The 18,907-nt window shown below is 55.7% G+C and overlaps 7 protein-coding genes across 7 annotated transcripts; 5 read left to right on the top strand and 2 right to left on the bottom strand.

The window, feature by feature from the left end:
- Positions 1-527: 527 nt before the first annotated feature.
- On the top strand, positions 528-2,218 carry PG997_009064 (26S proteasome non-ATPase regulatory subunit 12; the record flags this gene model as incomplete). Its single annotated transcript, XM_066813379.1, has 5 exons — positions 528-611; positions 671-727; positions 803-1,522; positions 1,642-1,887; positions 1,919-2,218. 5 exons carry the CDS (start codon positions 528-530, stop codon positions 2,216-2,218), a joined length of 1,407 nt encoding a protein of 468 aa, XP_066665341.1.
- Positions 2,219-3,058: 840 nt separating this feature from the next.
- Positions 3,059-4,079, top strand: PG997_009063 (serine hydrolase; the record flags this gene model as incomplete). The annotated part of the gene is made up of 2 exons (XM_066813378.1): positions 3,059-3,128; positions 3,313-4,079. 2 exons carry the CDS (start codon positions 3,059-3,061, stop codon positions 4,077-4,079), a joined length of 837 nt encoding a protein of 278 aa, XP_066665340.1.
- An 806-nt stretch (positions 4,080-4,885) lies between these two features.
- Positions 4,886-5,327, bottom strand: PG997_009062 (ATPase- F0 complex- subunit J; the record flags this gene model as incomplete). The annotated part of the gene is made up of 4 exons (XM_066813377.1): positions 4,886-4,941; positions 5,026-5,076; positions 5,165-5,194; positions 5,297-5,327. The coding sequence occupies 4 exons, from the start codon at positions 5,325-5,327 to the stop codon at positions 4,886-4,888; spliced, it is 168 nt and encodes a 55-aa protein (XP_066665339.1).
- Positions 5,328-6,530: 1,203 nt separating this feature from the next.
- PG997_009061 (Protein NipSnap-like protein 1) lies at positions 6,531-7,635 on the top strand (the record flags this gene model as incomplete). The annotated part of the gene is given in 3 exon segments (XM_066813376.1): positions 6,531-6,723; positions 6,838-7,442; positions 7,453-7,635. 3 exon segments carry the CDS (start codon positions 6,531-6,533, stop codon positions 7,633-7,635), a joined length of 981 nt encoding a protein of 326 aa, XP_066665338.1.
- A 1,381-nt stretch (positions 7,636-9,016) lies between these two features.
- On the bottom strand, positions 9,017-10,478 carry PG997_009060 (uncharacterized protein; the record flags this gene model as incomplete). Its single annotated transcript, XM_066813375.1, has 3 exons — positions 9,017-9,671; positions 9,731-10,110; positions 10,413-10,478. The coding sequence occupies 3 exons, from the start codon at positions 10,476-10,478 to the stop codon at positions 9,017-9,019; spliced, it is 1,101 nt and encodes a 366-aa protein (XP_066665337.1).
- A 732-nt stretch (positions 10,479-11,210) lies between these two features.
- On the top strand, positions 11,211-11,934 carry PG997_009059 (uncharacterized protein; the record flags this gene model as incomplete). The annotated part of the gene is made up of 2 exons (XM_066813374.1): positions 11,211-11,325; positions 11,432-11,934. The coding sequence occupies 2 exons, from the start codon at positions 11,211-11,213 to the stop codon at positions 11,932-11,934; spliced, it is 618 nt and encodes a 205-aa protein (XP_066665336.1).
- Positions 11,935-13,783: 1,849 nt separating this feature from the next.
- PG997_009058 (uncharacterized protein) lies at positions 13,784-14,234 on the top strand (the record flags this gene model as incomplete). Its single annotated transcript, XM_066813373.1, has 2 exons — positions 13,784-14,104; positions 14,187-14,234. The coding sequence occupies 2 exons, from the start codon at positions 13,784-13,786 to the stop codon at positions 14,232-14,234; spliced, it is 369 nt and encodes a 122-aa protein (XP_066665335.1).
- Between the last annotated feature and the right edge of the window lie 4,673 nt (positions 14,235-18,907).

Below are 18,907 nucleotides of genomic sequence, written 5' to 3'. Positions count from 1 at the left end.
TTGGCAGCAGATATATCGTGATGATGAAGATGCCCTGGTGATGGAACATTGAAGTGACGTTGGATTGACCTGGCACTTTGGCACTGAGCTGGGGCGTGCTTATCTTATCTCGGCCGCCTAAGCTCCAGCAGTTGGTTACCTAAGCTCCCTAACTTAGGCGGGCGGTGGATACCCCGGACGTTCAATTGGAAGAGCACTAAAAGCACTGAGCAGAGAGCACTGGCTAGACTGACTGAACCAGGCCCGCAACAGGCAGCGTGAGCTTTCGTCGCCTTGTCCTTGCGCAGCTTCCAGCCCGTCATAACCCAATCCAATCGAATCGAGGCCAGTCCATCCATCCACTTCCACCCATCCCGCTTCCGCCCTCCCATCAACCACAACCACAACGAAACACCACCGACTTGGACCTTTGCGACGACTGGTTTCTTTCCTCCTCTTTCTCCGTCGCCGCCAACTGCAGGTCCCTCTTTCGACCTTCCTCCCTCCACCCCACAGAAAGCCTCGGCCCGTGATCGCACTCCGTCAACATGGCCGACGCAGCTTTCAAGCCCGAGAAGGACTTCAGCAAGGAGGCTGACAAACAGATCAGCGAGGCTGAGAAGCTCGCCAAGGTACCACCACAAGTAGATTCAAATCAAGAGACTACCTAGCTAACTACTGGCAACCACAGAACGATGTCAGCTCCGCCATCGAGAAGCTCACAGTGTTCGAGAAGCAGACCCGACAGGTACGCCCCCCACCATCCACCAAGATGCTTCTTCCCCGAGGCCCCAGACCTTTCCACTAACCTCCTCTCCCGCAGGCATCAGATTTGGCCTCGACATCACGAGTCTTGATCACGATATGCACAATCTGCAAGGAAGCCGGCAACTGGAACCTCCTCAACGACCAGGTCCTCATCCTCTCCAAGAAGCATGGCCAGCTCAAGCAGGCCATCACCAAGATGGTCCAGACCGTCATGGACTTCCTCGACTCTACCCCCAACCTTGACACCAAGCTGTCCGTCATCGAGACCCTGCGCACCGTCACCGAGGGCAAGATCTTCGTCGAGGTCGAGCGCGCCCGCGTCACCCGGATCCTCTCCGACATCAAGAAGCAGCAAGGCGACCTCAAGGCCGCCATGGACATTCTGTGCGAACTGCAGGTCGAGACCTTTGGTTCCATGGAGAGACGGGAAAAGACCGAGTTCATCCTGGCGCAGGTGGCCCTCTGCATTGAGAACAACGACTGGACACAAGCCTCTATCCTGGGCCGCAAGATCAGCACCCGCTACCTGTCGCGCAAACCCAAGAAGACGCCCGAGCAGATCGAGAAGGAGAAGAAGGACCGCGAGGAGAAGATCAAGCGTGGTGAGGATGTGCCCGAGGTCAAGGAGGACGACACAACCGACCTCAAGCTCGCCTACTACGAGCAGCAGATCATCCTGGCCAAGCACGACGACAAGTACCTGGACGTCTGCAAACACTACCGGCAGGTTCTGGACACGGAGGCAGTGGAGAACGACCCGTCCAAGCTTCAACCCGTAAGTCTACTACCACTACTGGCTGGCAATTTTATTGATTCGACTTACAACTAACCGTGCCTTCACCAGGTCTTGCAACGCATCATCTACTTTGTTATCCTGGCCCCCACGACAACGAGCAGCACGACCTGCTGCAGCGCGTATTCCGCGATGCCCGAAACACACAAGTCCCCACCGACGCCCAGCTGCTGAAGCTGTTCACTGTGCCCGAGCTGATGCGCTGGCCCGAAGTTGCTAAGATGTTCGGTCCTCACCTGTGCTCGACGGACGTCTTCGACCCCAAGCCCAACGAGTCGGGCGACGACAAGGCCCACCAGAGGTGGCTGGACCTGCGCAAGCGTGTCATTGAGCACAACGTCCGGGTCGTGGCCAAGTACTACACGCATCGGCATGAAGCGGTTGACGCAGCTGCTGGACCTGACGGTGGAGGAGACGGAGAAGTACATCTCGGAGCTGGTGTGCTCCAAGACGGTGTACGCCCGGATCGACCGCCCGGCCCAGATTGTCGACTTTGCCAAGCCGAGAGACACGGACGACGTTCTCAACGAGTGGAGTCACAACATGAAGAGCCTACTCGGCCTGCTCGAGCGGGTCGACCACTTGATCACCAAGGAGGAGATGATGGCCCGGATTCAACCCGGCGCACAAGGCGGCAAGGGCGGCAAGGACAAGAAGGGCAAGAAGGCCAAGGCTTAAGCCAGAGAGGCACACACTTTTGGTTGGAGGTACATTGCATGATCTTGACGCTGGGAGAGGCATTCTATGTTATGATGCTGCTTCCAGGGAGTTTCGGGGAGTTTGAAACTTGTGTGGTTCATTCCCGAGTGGCTTGATGACCCCAAAACGATACAGGTTCGCATTACAGCATGGTGCGAAGTGTACAATAAGAATAGATAGGGGGCGGGATCTGCTGTGTAGAAGAATACATTGCTTGTGCTCATTGCTTGTGCTCTCATGTTTCGTTTCCTGACTCGCCGTTGTCTGTCTGCCGCCACACTAAATTTGGCGCCAGGAACAAGACTCTCAAATTCCACGGTAGTTCATTCAGGCTTGCGTCTAATCGTATGATATAAAAAATTAGTGGTACCCAGAGTATCTGGAGTTTACCATGTCCGCATCATTTTGTCGGAGTTTACGGTAGATTGAGCGATGAGCTGTTCAAGGGTGGAGATATTTATCGGCGCTTACCCCAGCAAGGGCGACGGCGATGAGCCATACGGCGAACCTGACTTGTGTTGTCAACCAAGGAACGACGGTCTCTTGCCTGGATCGGCCCGAACGAACAACATCCAAAAACCAAAAGGGCAAAAGGAAGAGACCTACTGCCAAAACCTCGTCGATTGATGCATTCGCTATTCCGAGTTTCTACTGTTCTGAGTATCACAAACTTGATTGCTCGTCGTCCAACTACCGCCGTCAATACATCTGTCCTCCGCCTTTCCTGGAGATCATTCAGTAGCGCCGCCATGTCGGAGAACAACAACAACAACGCCGCCGCCGCCCCGCCGAGCGCAGCGAAGCCGGCTCCCAAGAACAATGGGAATAAGAAGGCGGCCAAGCCTGCCCCCTCCCCCCAAGCGGGATTTGAAGATTCTCATGCTCCATGGTAGGTTCCCCCTTGAAAGCATGTTGTTATTTGTAGCTTTGGTTTCTTGAGTGGATTTTCTATGCATGTACTCGGATCACATGACTTTCTCACTACCTACGGGACGTGACAACAACCGCTTGTCCACCGTGCTCAGGGTGTCGCAAAGGCGAATAAAAGAAAACATGCTGACACCATGTACTAGGCTACACCCAATCCGGCGCCCTCTTCAAGGGCCGGACGGGCGCCCTGAACAAGGTGCTGAACCGCGCGCTGGGCGAGATGCCCTACAACTACAACGTCGAGATGGTGTACCCGACGGGCCCCTACAACCTGCGCCCCTCGGACATCCCCGGCTACGAACCCCCGGAGGGCGCCGAGGAGGACGACGGCAAGCCGACGGACAACTGGGGCTGGTTCCAGCACGACGAGGGCACCGGGGCGTACCGCGGGTTCGATAATGGCATGCAGACCATCGCGGACGCGATCCGTGACGCGGGCGGCGTGGATGGAGTGATGGGGTTCAGCCAGGGCGCGGCGTTTGCGGCGATGGTGGCGTCGGCGATGGAGGCGGGGCGCACTTTACCCTCTGACGAGAAGTTAAGTAACTGGGCGACGCAGCTGCGTTCCGCGAACTCCAACAAACCCCTCAAGTTCTGCGTGGTGTATTCGGGCTTCGTGGGCCGGGACCCGGACCTGCAGTGGCTGTACGAGGGCGGGTTTGCGACCCCCTCCCCTGCACGTGTACGGCGGGCTCGACACGGTGGTGAGCGAGGACCGGACGCGGGGGCTGTGGGAAAAGTGCACGCCTACCGAAAAGGGGGCAAGGCGCAGGTTTTGGTGCATCCGGGCGGGCATTTCGTGCCCGTCAAGAAGGAGTGGACGACGCCGGTGGCGGGGTGGTTGATGGAGGTGTTGAAGGGGAGACGCTGCAGCCGGCGGAGGAGAAGGCTGCGTAAGGAGGCGCTGTGAGAAGCATGTGGAAGAGGAGGCTGTTACTTGATAAGAGAAGGGTGAGGACCAGTAAGAGTTAGTTTGGACGGACTGCTTGCGGGTTGCTACGATAGACCCTTTCGAGGGCAATCCTCGTGGACCGGAGGGACGACGAGATAGATGATGCCTACATCACGATACATGCAGCGTCTAGATATCCCCAAAGAGGGGCATACACAAGACTACATCCATATAGAGCGTATAGACCAATAGACAGACCTTCTTGCAGACTACAAAGCTTCTACTATCCCTGGCCTCTTCCTCAAGTAGTCTTGTGAAACATAATGCATATGTAACAACAAGTACACCGTATACCGTCATACCCATCAAACGCAAAGCATTTGGAAGACATACACACGCGCACACAGCCTGACCATAAGCATGCCCTTCCAGGCCACACTCCTGCAAACGCTGGTAAGCATGGGACCTAGGGTTTTGAGATATCGAGCGCTCAAGCAAAACACCATGACAGCAGTAGTGGGCAGAAAAAAGAGAACACAGATAACCGATCCACCTCGGGTAAGGAGTTGAAGTCGCTTTTCCCGTCACAGAAAGAAGAGAAAAGGTCTTGGCCTCAATTGAAAACCCCAAGATAACTGCGACTGCTTGAATTCAATATGTCGAGAGCCGCAAGTCTATGATACAAAGAACCGCCTCTCGCCGCCGCCTTCGCATGCTAGGCTTCCGGACAGTGCGGGTCCGCCGAGTTGTCTATAATGCATCATCATCATCGTGGCCATTCTGGCACACAGATCCTCCCATCTCTGCTTCCAGTCCAGGAGAATTTAGTGACCGCCGGACTTGGCGTTGGGGTTGCGGGCATCGTTCTTCCACTCGTCGGCTATAGTGCGCTGCATGTCAATTGATCTGTTCGTATTCGGTAATGTGGCGAGCAGGTGTGTGTATGCTCAGGAATTCAACGTACATCGCATCATGGCGTTCTGGGCGGAGTTGACACCGTAGAGAATGACGGCACCTGTAGATCTTAAGTCAGACAAATTGTTCCCTCGCACACATCAATCGGGCGGGTGGGGGGTATCCTCGTCGGAGAGGGCGCATCGTACCGGCAGCAAAGAAGGGAGCCAGAGGCTTGACTGTCGGGCACAATTCGAGTTAGCAGTCTGTCTCGTTCGGTTGCAGCAGGCGGGACATTGTCTGTCCAATTGGGGCAGCACTCACGGACGGGAGTCGGGAACTTCTTGAGGGGGTGATGCCGAACCAAGCCATTTTGACGGTGGGTAGAAGAGAAGACGTCGGTGGTGGGTTGGGTGGTTGCGGTTGGGGTGATTGAGTGAGTGAGGAATTGAATTGAATTCGAAGCCGACGACGAGCGCTTTTCGATGGAGTTGCCTTTCTTTGCCTTTGCTTCCGTTCCAAGCTCGTAGCCTTCCCTTCTTTAGCCGCTAGCCCGGATCGGAATTGCTGAGCTGATAAGTGAATGGGGTCTGGTAGAAGGGTCCTGCTCGGATTGTGAATGGTCTATGCATTTAGCAGATAGCAACCATAATTGAGGGTGGTATGCATCTACAGCAGCTTACCCTCGGCAGAAACGGGGCTAGCTAGTGCCGAGCTACGAGCTGGGGAATGACATCACGCCCTCATTCGTGCTACATGTATTCGTGCTATTGATTGACCTGACGCTTTGAGCCACCGGACGTGAACGCCCAAGCTCCCCGTCAGCTCATCCCGGCCTGGACACTGTGCCGTGGCCAAGCACACCACAGAATGAGGAGAAGAGGCAGTGTAGTGTGTGTAGGCCCTCAGAGAACCGGGTCATTCACTGCGAGCTTCCCCATTTTCACCATGGGGGGCCTAGACTATCAAGAGTGCGGGGAGCGCAGCAGCCAATCGATTCCCCAGCTCCTATTCGACAGCCTCCATCTCCATCCCTCATGTAACCTCTGGCTGTGTTCTGTGTTCCAGCTGTCTTGAGCTACCTGACCTGACCTGGCCCGTCTGTGTCTGGCCTTCCTTTTCCATTGATCGATAATACTTACTGAAGACGGAAGAAGAAGAAACAACGAATACCTTTCTTCCTCCCAATCCCAATTTCAATCGCAGCCCTCCTCGAGTGCCATTCCCGTTCTCCCTCACGTTTGTATGTACGCCATCTCCAACACCCATCGACAAGGTGTTTGGCAAGGTGCTGCGTGACATACTTTTGGTAGCGAAACACCCCAAATCATCGACACGGCTATTATTCATACCCATTCCCATCTCCAACTTCCCCATCATCACCTCCGCCTGAGTTTCACCTCCCAGACCAGGAACTCCGCCCAATCGTCTGTCACCCAAACCAAGACCACTGCCTGCCTCCCTTTGTTTGACAGATTTGATCCCTTTCCTCGTCGTTGCAAAACAACTGCAACACTCCAACTTCCACCAAACCACACGAGACCACCACCACCACCAACCAACCAAAACACCAAGATGTTGACCCGACGAATTGCTGCAACAGCGGCGGCGGCTGCTCCCCGCTCCATTCGGGCAATCAGCACCACAGCCATCCAGCAACGCGCCCCCTCCATGGCCGACGTCACCATTGACCAGGTCGAGGAGTTCAACAACAAGCAGAAGCAGTTCCGCGAGCGCCTGGTCCAGATGAAGAAGGAGAAGGAAGAGCGTAAGCACCAACTCCGTAATATATCGTTTCTTTCTTTTTTTGCTACGCTTCCCGTCCCCTGTTGCCCCCAACTACCTGACCAACCCCATACTGACAATATGCCACCACAAGCAGGACAACGACAAGAGGCCCAGAAGAAGGCCGCCCAGAAGCAACCCGACCGCCCCGAGGGCCTGTTGACGAACCTCATCTACGGCACCAAGGAGGGCCGCGAGCTCGACGCCCAGCTCGAGGCCAGCTTCTCCGCCGTCCTGGCCCGCGGCAAGTACGTCCACTCCATCGTCTTCCACGAGGTCCACCCGGACAAGGTCGACGAGTACGTCGACCTCGTCGGCAAGTGGTACCCGCGCATGGCGTCGCTCGAGGAGAATAAGGTCAACCTCGTCGGCAGCTGGCGCACCGAGGTCGGCGACTGCGACACCTTCGTCCACATCTGGGAGTACCAGCGCTACCAGGGCTACCACCAGTCCCTGCACTCCATCTCGCGGCACCCGGACTTTGCCGAGTTCGACCGCAAGCTCAAGACCCTCATCAAGACCAAGAAGACGTCCATCATGCAGGAGTTCAGCTTCTGGCCCACCACCTCCCCGCGCCAGCTCGGCGGCGTTTTTGAACTGCGGTCCTACACGCTGCACCCGGGCAACCTGCTCGAGTGGGAGACGCACTGGCGCCGCGGCCTCAAGGCCCGCCGCGAGGTCATGGAAGGGGGTGGGCGCCTGGTTCGTGCAGATAGGAGAACTCAACACGGTCCACCACCTCTGGCAGTTTGCCAACCTCGAGGAGCGCAAAGTCCGCCGCGAGCAGAGCTGGAGCGTCGAGGGCTGGGCCGAGACGGTCCACAAGACGGTGCCCCTCATCCAGTCCATGAAGTCGCGCATCCTCATCCCCATGCCCTGGTCTCCCGTCGCTTGAGCGGCGAGCAGTGATTTTGAACATGAACAAACGGACCCACGACCCACGAGATGAAGTATTGACTGAAGAAGAACCATTTTTGGAGTCTACTACAAGGAAAAGGCACGTTTTAGGGGGAAACGATGTGCCTACTATCAACTTGCAAGCTTTGGGCTTCTGGCGAAGGCATTTCAATGTTGTACAATTCAGGACAGACGGAACGGATCTGGCGTGGACCAGGGAACGAGCAGCAAGGTCAAGCAAAACAGGGAACGAACAGGAACTTCTTTTGTTTTGGTGAGGAATCGCAAAGTTGCTCAATATTTTAGTAGTTGCCGAAGCGGCCTAAGTTAGTAGTAGTTGAGCCTGAAATGAATGTCCCGGGGTGGCATCGTTGTGCCACTACCCAGTTGACAAGTTGACAAACATCGCTCTCGCATTTCCATGCGAATGACCACCTGTATCCTGTATTAGTCAATCGAACAGGAACCGCGAGCAGACATCTATATATATCCCCTTAATGGCGACAATGCTGCCTTTGGTACTAATGTATAAATGATACTTTTCGCAAATAATCGACAGGCTTATTTACTGAATTAGGCGTCGCATTGAATAGGATAAGCATCCTGTCCAGTGGGGAGATTTCATAGTCCAAGAGACCCGACCAAGCATGTCCAGCTGTTGAGATATTACAGCGAGTGACTTGCAGCAAATCGTGACCTGGCCGACGGCATTAACGAACATTCCTTTTGTTCGTTCGCACGTGCAGCCAGCCGCCGCTGCGCTCGGCCGAAGGAGATTCCGTGCGACCTGCAGTGCAGTCAGAATATCGCGGGCGGTAATAGAATTTATAGCACGATAGCTACTAAGTATTCCCTGATCTGTACAGAACGGCATGACACATGGTGTGGGCAGCGCTGTCACCATTAAGCAAGGGGATGCAACATGCTTTTGAGTGACTGTATGTAAAAGCTGCTACAACCGCTTCGGCCACAGTTGGTAATGGCTACTCTGCCTACCATCTGCATGAATGAATACCTACGGTGCATACGGTTTGCTATGAATTGCAATTCATGCAGAGAATACAGATACCATCATGACTACCCTTTGACGCAGTCCTGCGTGCCTCTCCCATCGTCTCCTGATCCGGTCCAATGCTTCCAGCCCCGTCCACCGAGTTCAAGACCGTCTCGTCGTATATTTTTCTGACCAGCCTGGGCCTCTGATACCTTGTCCCGTGACCCACTATCAAGCCCCCATCACCACCATCTGCTTCTTGTACTTCGTGTCGCCGCTGTCCACGCGACGAGCCAATATCAGCAACACTAGCACCTCGTCTCCTTCTTCTTCTTCCTCCTGCTGCATCCCCATTCCTATTCCCATGATGATCGACAGGGCAGCTCTACTCCCCTTCTTCCGCCCCTCCTCCTCCTCCCCCATCATCCAGCTCACCCATAACCACCGCCAAGTTCCGCCTCGCCAGCGCGAGCGCGTTCCCGAGCGCGCCCAGCTTGGAGCTCAAACTCAACAAGCTCGGGTCCGTGCTGACGACGCGCACCTTTTCGCGCACGTAGACCTGCGTCTCGGTGCCCCTCCCTTTCCCCATCCCGCCGCCCCTCGCGCCATTGTTCGCAGTGCTGCTGCGCGTCCGGACCAGGGGGTTGGGCGGGTGCTGCATGGTGCTGCCCGCGGCCGCGATGGGGTCGTCTGCGCCCTCGGGACAGTACCCGAAGATGCGGTCGGCCTCGTCGTGCTCGAGGCGGCGGGCCGTGCCGATGGCGAGGGCGAGCTTGGTGCCGAAGTTGACGGGGGCGTCGGCCGACTCCAAAGCGCGCACGTAGAGGACCAGGGACGCGTCTTGGATCGTCAGGTATACCGACAGGTTGTGGTGGGCCGGGTCCAGGGGCGGGGAGAAGCAGGTCGGCGGGACGGAGGAGTGCGTCCAGGTGGTGTCGGGGGGCTGCGGTATTATCGCGTTCGGTCCTCCTGCTGAAGATATGGACGATGAATGTGAGGCTGAAGATAAGGGGCGTTGTGATGGGGGTTGGATGATGTTGCTGAGGACGGGGTATTCTGGTCCGCGATGGGCAGCTCGGGGCCCTTGATCAGCGCCGACGCTTCGGAGAGGTACTCGGCCAGCAGCCGCAGCTGGCTGCTGACGAAGCGTGGGTCGGCATGGTATTCGGCGTCGCCCTTCTTGGAGAAGGACTCGGAGACGACAAAGGACAAAATATCGACCGACTGCGTCAGCAGCGTGTTGAGCGTCGTGAGCTCGGGCACGTGGATGGGCTTCTCCGGGTTCAAACTCAACACGACGGGCGGCTGGGTGCGCAGCCGCAAAGCGATGCTGCCCTTGACGAGGCGGGTGCCGACGCGGGTGACGTACCCTTTCACGGTCTCGTGCTTGGGCGTGCTGACGACGAGGGTGGCGCCCGGGTCGATGGGCGCGAGCAGGGCGTACGTCTCCTCGAGGGAGCTCTTAAGGGTCTTGAGGGTCTCGTGGAGGGCGTCAAGGGAGCCAGGTCAGTTCGCGGGCCTGCGGGGACGAGGGCGGGGGTGTTAGTTCAGAAGATGTATCAGTAGATGAAGGGGGCCGACGTTGATGGGCAGGGCAGGGCGAGACAAGAAGCCAGTCTCCGTCGTGCTCCTCCTCTTCTTCCTCGGCACCGTCGTCGCGGCGTCGAGGGGGTCAGGGGAGGGGAGATCAACTGGACCATAGCTTCCTTCTTGTTTCGCTGAAGTGCGCGCTTGCAGATCGCACTGTCAGACTACTAGCAGCAGCGGGTGGTTTCACGTACCTGGGTGGCATCCTCCTCGACTTTAAGCTGGTCGGGCGCAATGGGAGGCCAGATCTCGATGGACATTTCGCGAAGGTGCCTCTTTTTGGTTGTTGCCTATTCCGTATTCATGATATTACTACTAAGTAGTCAAGGCAGTCATAGTTTGATAAGTGCGACGACGACGACGACGACTTTGGTGGGTTGATTAGTTGAAGCTATCGCGGTTGATGGTCGCAAGATTGGAGGCGTACGTCACTACCGCGGCTGCCATTGGGTTGGTTGGTTGCGGCTCCAAGCTCCAGTGGAGCCAAATTGGCCGTTTTAGGGACCAGGCAGACTCCAATCCGTGAAACTTGGGGGTATCAGGCTCAGGGTGGCCTCTGGGCGGCTGAAAAGGGCTTCGCTCCAGCGGGTCAGCCGCTGTGGGGGGACAAGTCCAAGTCCCCTGTAGCCCTGTTAGAGTCCCTAGAGTCCCTGGGGCCTGAGCTGAGTCCCTTGCAGCAGCAGCTTTTGGCGGCTCAAGTTGCCACTCGCGCTTGGGTGCGTGCAGTGCAGAAACTCCACATGCACCCATCCACCCAAAAAGTTCAAAGCACAACACTATCTCAGATTTGGCAATACCCAAGATCCAAAGGCCAATTCAATCTGCAAGAGACGCGATTCAAAGCCAACGGAAAATTGACTTCGACAGTAGTCTTTTTGGCCAGGCATGCTCGTCATTTAGGGCGTCGGAGGATATTGTTACTTTGTGGATTCGCCATAGTCTAAGCTTCCAGGCAACTTCGAACTTTTACTTAGTCGCATTGATCAACCATCATGACTGAAGACGCCGGAGAGCTGCCTACCGCAGCCCAAATTCAGCTGCCTGGCGATGACAACAAACTAGCGACACCAGCGACGACACATACGAAGCTGCCACCTATACCCAAAGGTATGTAGCCTGGCCTGTGGTCTGGTCCATTCAAGGCAGACAAATAAACATTAGATCATTATCATTAGGCAGTAACTAACTGGCGTTTCTTTTTCTCCATCAACAGGTGCCACCGTCCACCGCAACCTCATCGGCCCCCGCCAGCCCTCGACCAGCAAGGCCGTTCGCCTCTACATCACGCCCAAGACGCCCTTCCGCTCCATCACCACGCGCGTCCGCAAGCACCTCGACAAGATCCTCCGCACCGCCTCGACCGCCAACCCCCACCAGTCCGCCACCGCCCAGATCGCCAAGCGCTCCTTCGGCCTCGACCGCCGCGTCAACGCCCTGCAGCAGACAGCCGGCTCCGGCATCGGGCTCGAGGGTGGGCGCGAGGTCGTCGTCCTCGGCACCGGGCGCGCCATCGAGAAGGTCCTCGCCGTCGCCGCCTTCTTCCAGAACCAAAAGGACTGCGAGGTCAGGCTCCGGACCGCGAGCGTGCCTGCCGTCGACGAGGTGCTGGCGGCCGCCGGCGGAGACGGAGACGGAGACGAGAATAACTCGGGCGAGAGGGAGGAGGCGAGGGCCAGGATGGTCAGCTGTCTCCAAGTCCACATTCGGCTCGTCTGAGCTGAGTCCTCTTTTCTGGCGCAACAGGGGCCGAATTATATCGAATCGCATCGCATCTGCATGGTTTATGGCGTTTAGGTGGACTGCTTTCCTTCGTTCCCTCTTCCTTGATTTGCCCATGTCAAATATACCCAGTTATTGTTATGTAGAACATCCCTCTCGCTCGCAGATTGCCTGTGAAAAATTCTACAAGCCATTGTCGATCACCACAAAAATCGGTCGGCTCCGAGATTACCACACGCTTGCCGCTTGCCTGCTTGCCCTCTCGCTCGGTCCAGGAGAAATCCGCGCTGCTAAAACCATCAATCAACGTCATGCGTCCAAGGTTGCTGTTTGTCACGAGTCAAGCGCGATGCTGTGGGATGGGATCATCAGGATCAAGATTCAGCAAAGTGTTTCGGCAACTCGGCTGTCGCTTTTTCGCAGAACCCCGCATATAATGCTACTTACTATGACTGATGGGCAGGTTGGCAGGGCATGGACGCAGGGCAGGGTGGTATTTGAACACCGTGAACACAGGACCCCCCTGGGCCAAAACAACGGGCAATCGTCGGGAAACCTGCTTTCGAGTTTTTCTCGTTGTCGTCCGGCCACTCCCATGGCATCCTGCCCATTCTCTCTTATACGACTCTCGCAAATAGCACCGAGATGAGATCCTGCACTAAAGCCTGCTAGGCCGTCGCTTGCAGTCGCTTACTAGCATCGACGCCAGAAATGCCAGCGCTCCGTCCATTTCTCTTAGTCAGACCACTTTGCTGGTCGGGTCGGCAGTGTCGCATCAGCCCAAAAAGGCCCAAAAAGCCCCCGAGTCCTGCGAGCCTAAAGCCACGCCAACGGGCGCAAGAGGGGCGCACACGGGGGCAGTGTTGGCAGTTGCCTTTGGCTCTCCCACACACGCAGATGGTCTTTCTCTGGTTATTTCGTCACACACTTGACTGGCTTTCCGGCTTTGCTGGGTGCTGGGGTCGGGCTCTCGCGCCTGAGACTCTGATAGGCACTTGGAGGTCGCTGATCCCTTGCCGGAACTCGCACCATCCCGGCACTATGTCTGGCACTCTGACTGGCTCCCGACAAACCAGTCAGGTCCCAAGGCACACAGGCACAGCACACAGGCACAGCACACAGGCACCCAGCGCTGCCCGCCGAAACGCCAGCGGCGCAGATTGCAATCTTAGGCATCAGCTGGACTGGGTGACGGGCTTTGCCCATTTCCACATTTATCCTGCTCCTACTATAATCCAAAGGATCAACGCAGGGAGCCGAGGCGAGCTGACCTTGAATCCAGGTTTTTTCTCTGGCCGAGAGCAAAAGAGAACTAGGTATGCCCGTAAATAAAATGCTATACATAACGGCGCCTCCCCCACACACTGACTGCCAGAGTTTGTTGTTATTGTTGTTGTTCATTCAAATTCATCTCACTCTTTCCTGCCTTACTAGAAGTACTTGCCTAGTATCGATTGGTGATTGGTGATTGGTTCGGTCTTCCGCCATTGGTCCTACTTGCCCATTGACTCATATATCACCTTGCCGCTTGCATCTGGGTTCATACCAGTCGAGAATGTTTCTAGCCGGACACTACTGCTACATATACGAACCCGTCTAGGTTAAGCAAACCTTCGTCCACTACCTGGGCACTGCCAGGAAGCGAAAACGGACAATTGGAACAAAGTTACTCGGTCCTTCAACAATACGTACTACATATACCTACTACAGCACCACCTGACCTAGAAGTCGCCTCTCGCCACCCCCGAAACCTACTTCTACTTTCAAATCCCCACCATTGGGAACAACCAGTCCGACGCTCTCCATCTGGAACCCCAATACGGAACAGCAACCCACGACCAGGAAAATGGGCTGCTTCAACTCCAAGAGCGTCTTCGGCGGGTCCCGCGAGCCCGACGGCCGAGAGGTCGCCATCCACTACCGGACCATCCTCATCAACAAGCTGGACAACCCCACCATCGCCCTGAAGAAGCGGATGGAGGTCGAGGAGGAGCTCGACCGCTTCATGGGCTTCAGCGAGCGCGAGCAAGAGATCTATGCCTGGCTGCGCCTGGCGCCGGCCACCAGGCCCGTCAAGACAGTTCCTGCTCAGCCCGCCATGAGACAGGCCCGTCCCAAGACGATGCACAGCGGCAGCAGCAGAAGCACCGGCAGCATGGACTCAACCGTGAGTAGTTGTTCATTCTCCACGTCCACGCTGGATCTGGACGAGAAGGCAATCGACGGCAGGGGACTGATAGCAAATGCAGGCTAAGATTCCGATTGTCATCACGATGCACGAGACGGTCCCTCCCTGAGTTTGACGGAATGATCCGACTCGCCTCGCCTGCCCCGCGCGACCCCCCCTCAAATCAATCAATGCTTGTTATCCCATTGAGGAGGAGGGGTTGTCGAAGGGCGGGGACGTACGATCGATCTACTGCATCTGTTTACCTGGACTTTTTACCGCTTAATACCATCCGACGACCGAAAATGCTGGCTTCGATAGCGTTTACGGACATCCAATTGACCTGATGTTGATATCAGATCGACCGGTCCTGGATTGTCTGCTTGAACCTGCATTTGCAGCACTTGTCTCATTGCGCGAAACGGGGACCGCTCTGTTCCTCCGTCGCAGCAAGAGGTGGTTGCCCTGTCGTCGCAGAGGCAATGTCCTCTTCTTGACAGCGCACCGCCACCAAGACACCTCCCCCTGAACAGTTGCAGGGAAAGCAACAATAATATGGCAAGGCGCCAATGGATTGGAACGCCCCCTCATATCTGAGATGGACAGGAGGAGCTCTAATGACACGAGCATTCCTATGTGGCTGGCGATTGCTTCGGCGCGAGAGAGACCTTCAAGAGACCTGGACTCTTCGACGTCGCTGCACACACTCACTTACAGCGCTACCGCCATGCAGATGGCACGAGAATTGAATTACGAAGGAAAGTCTCCTGGCAAAAGACAGTGAGCTACACGATATGATAATGGGAATCATGGCAGCTATGTTCAGCGCTGCTTAGCCAAACCAGTGCCAACGAATGACGACCTCGAACGTCTGACGCACGCACGCACTCACTTGACTCGATTTTATTATATATACCCATACCCACCAATCGTTCTTATAAATCAATATACCCTTATGTCACACAACCCAATCTGTTGCTCTTGCGGTGCCACGATGGTGCGCCGTCTTTGTTGGTGATGTCCCTTATGTTGATCAATGCAACGTACTGACTTGGTATGTCATGCCCCGGAGGAGTCGAGAAGCCCCAAGGGAGATGGCGTCGCACAACCGGGAGCAGGTGAAATCTCATGCGACAATGTCCACATGCACCATGATGGCAAGGCCATGTCCGTTGGCTTCCGGCTGAGTGTGCACTACGATGGAATACCTCAAGTGAGTAAGTACATGGTCATCTCTTTCATCTCTTCGCTTGTCTTGGATTGGAGACAGTCTGACTGCATCCTCTCCGTATTGATCACTCCAGAGTTTGGCAATGTTGTCCTGCTGCAACGCGCTTCCAGAACATTGGTGTTCGTCTGGTCACCATCCACCGAACATCGACTTTCAAACCAAAATGGCATCGCCCCTATCACTACCGTCCCCTTCGCCGAGGCATCGTCGCTGCCCGCTTACGAGGCTTTTCCTTATGTCTGGACGGGCCGAAGACAAAGCAGAGTCTCGTTATCATAGAGGTCTCCGACAATAACTAATACTACGACTACTTCCTCTCGACTTCTTGTCAAGTTCGCCCAGAGGCACTTGAGATTAGTCGCCACGCCCCCTCATACAGTATACAACAACGCCATACGCATCAGCCAGTGCGTCGAAGGGTCGTCCGGAGCAGGAGAGGCATTGATATGCAACATTCTTACACGTGGTATGGCGTGCACTTGGTTCCGAATCGAGAACCGACAGCGACTGGGCAATAGCTCCCTGACCAGCAATACAGGAGATACGCGGGGAGCGCAGGATGCGACAGCACATCTCACTTCACCGACCGACACCGCCCTGTCTTCTCCCTGTTTCAGCTTGTCAACCCGGCCTTGGTTCGACTAATTTCTGGATCTGCCAAGAAATTCCCCTTCCCTCCTGAGCAACGACAACGACAGCCTGCGTAGCCCATGGTTTTCGCCCATCGGGGGCCCAGTCTAGTCTTTGGTCACGATTCTGCGCAGGATTGATGAAGAAGAAGCTTTGGTTGAGTATACAGCGGGTGGACGTCTGAACAACCCGGGGCCTGAGATGAAGCTTGGCCTATCAAGAAGGGCTCTCTTGTTCGCCCCGCCAAGGTCTCTCACCTTGTTGTCCAATATGAAGCAGCACTGCCGTGGCAGGACTTTCTGCGAGGATCCGATCAGAGGGACAGGGTTTACGCGGTTCTGGGTCTCTTCTGCTGGGCGGGCATATTGAATCTACGGACTACGCCAAGAGTACGGCACAGGTCTAACTACATGCCCCCAGTCAGCATGTATGTATGTACGCCAGTCCAAGGATGACCGCTTCTTGGCTGGTTGCGAATGGGGAGGAGGAAGGGGTGAACCGCCACCATCATTCACCAGCTGGGGGATCCCCGACTTCCAAATGAGGGCTCAGGGTCTAGGCGCGCGAGTCGCCACCGGAACTGCGCCGCGCCTGCGCCCTTGTCTTCGGGTCCATCATGGCGGTACGAGACCACAACCGACTTCTTCGGACCACGGGCGTCCGAGGGTCATCGACTCTTCTCGGACCTCGGGTTCGCCGGGGGTTCTATCAGTGATCCGCTCAGGCTTATGCTGCGCCCTTTGTGGCGCTCTGGGACCTGCAGTCGACCGTACGGTGTACCCTCGGCTCTTGCTCATCAAAGATCACGATTCCTTGGTCGAACGGAGGTGCGAGATGCCGAGATTCTATTTGAGGAGTGCGAACAGTTCCGTCTCGGAGGCGTGGGCAGATCCCGTGCACCGAGAACAAGAGCCATTGCCATGGCGGCCCTCACGGGTGTGGTATGTGTATGTACGCTGCCGATGGTTCGTCGGAAGAAGGTAGTAGTACTTGCCGGTGGCAGGGTAGTGTATATCATAAAGTGGTTGGCCACATTGGCCACGGCTGTACGGCAACTCAATCACTACATGGGTGCCAAGGCGGTCCCGGGGCCCCTGCCGAACGGCCACAAACCCGTGGGTACCATTCTACGTGCCCGGTCTGCGCGGCACACCCGGTCCCAAAGGCACCCGTGCGAATAACTGGAGCCGTCATTAAAGGAAGACCCCCTCGGTACTTGGCTTGACCGCTGGCTGGCAAAAGACCCGACCGCGCGAAGACCAGGGGCGGCGCCCAGACGGAGAATAGGATCGAGATTCGAAATTGGCTGCTGCGACATGCTTACATGTTTATTCGAACGGGAGTTCTTTTGGCGTATAGGGAAGACTGTCCTTGTCGATACAGCCGAGCACGCCCAAGATGCGCAGGTGCATTTTCCCAAAGCGCGGTCGCACAAGCCATCAACGGAAACCGGCATTGAGTCGCAAAGATATCCTAGGCAAAGTGACCATAGGCAGGGCTCACGATGGGCCGCACCGCAGGAAGCAGCCGGCCGGGACCATATTGACGCGGTCGGTCTGCGCGTATGTTAGCCGCTCGGATCCGCGGTCATGGGTAGTGATCCCATTTGTTTGGAAAACAAGGCGGCGAGGCGGGCTTTCAGGCAATGCAGCTCATCCATTCCCCATTCACATTGTTGGGAGTGTGTGCTAGTGTCTGTCATGTCATGTGTGTGGCTGTAAGATCATGATAGACGTTTGTGGATCAGCACTTTTCAATAGTCGACTGGATGCATGCCACAATAGTGTGTGCAAGGGTTACCAGACTTCGACTGACTTCTCTCCGAATTCTGCTTACATGCCTGCTTGCCCCTTATTCACCTTGCAAGTCAATGGACAGAAGTTCCCTGCAGCGTCTAGAATGCTTCTTTCTCTGGGACCCAATCCACAATATCGCCGTATGTAGAAGAGAATTCAACCAACAGGCGAAGATCGCAAAACAATACCCGACGGCTTACGTACACCAGCAATGGACCCGCCAAGTTAGGACAAGGTCAAGTGCGTCCAGCATTGGTGTGTCTAGGACAAGATGGTGGCCGGCTTCGTGTAGGACACGGCGCAGGTAGGGAACACGTCGAGAGGGGAAGAGATGGTTGGAGGAGTCGTCAGATGGTCATAGCCGGCACGGCAAGCTACCGACGAGGAGCACGAGGGAGCGATTTCTTGAAAGGGCCACCTACCTACCTGCGGATCCGGAACGAGGCGGATTGCCAACGTAGAAGAGACACGAGGGCGCACGGGAGGAACTAGAAGAGGAACTAGGAGGTCATAGTTGGGCAAAGGCATATCGGGGAGCTACGGTCGCAAGGTGAATGCAGGCATCATGTAGGCTCTTGGATCCTCGATGGGCGCATGTATGTCACTCTTCTACGCATTGATTAGAAGCATAGTATCACATTGATCATCACGAAAGGAACACGATCTCAAGGTACTGCTCTCAAATGGGTTTTCTTCATTTCAACTGCTAGATAGGTCTCCATCGTTAACGACCCCCTCGTGTCGTCGTCCGCTCGCTGGCCTTTATTATAAACGCCAAAGGCTAAATAAAAAAGGCCATCCAATCAACCTCCAAAAGATATATATATGCAAAAAACAGAGCAATGCACACACGGCAGCGCCATGCAGAATGCGCGCCCCAAGAAAGATAGAATATGTGAGTATGCTTGTTCCAAAAAACCAAGGCAAAATGCGTTCCTTCTCCTCAATGCGTCATGTTTCCTCCTCTCTCTTTCCTCTCATGAACCGTTCCTCGCCGGCGAGCAGATGCGCAACAACAACAGCAGAAGTGGGTATCTCAACAACACGAAGGCGCGTGTAAAGGGTATGCGTCTCTTTTGAAGCAAAAGAGAACAGCAAAAAGTGTTCCAAAAGGTATAAAGGTGGTTAAGGGCCTCCGTGGTCAAC

Source organism: Apiospora hydei (genome assembly GCF_038363865.1).
Source record: "Apiospora hydei strain CBS 114990 chromosome Unknown utg000007l_segment0_segment0, whole genome shotgun sequence".
In the NCBI taxonomy this organism is placed as follows: domain Eukaryota; kingdom Fungi; phylum Ascomycota; class Sordariomycetes; order Amphisphaeriales; family Apiosporaceae; genus Apiospora; species Apiospora hydei.
Note: the sequence above shows the minus strand (reverse complement) of the source record. Positions and strands in the feature narration are given on the sequence as shown.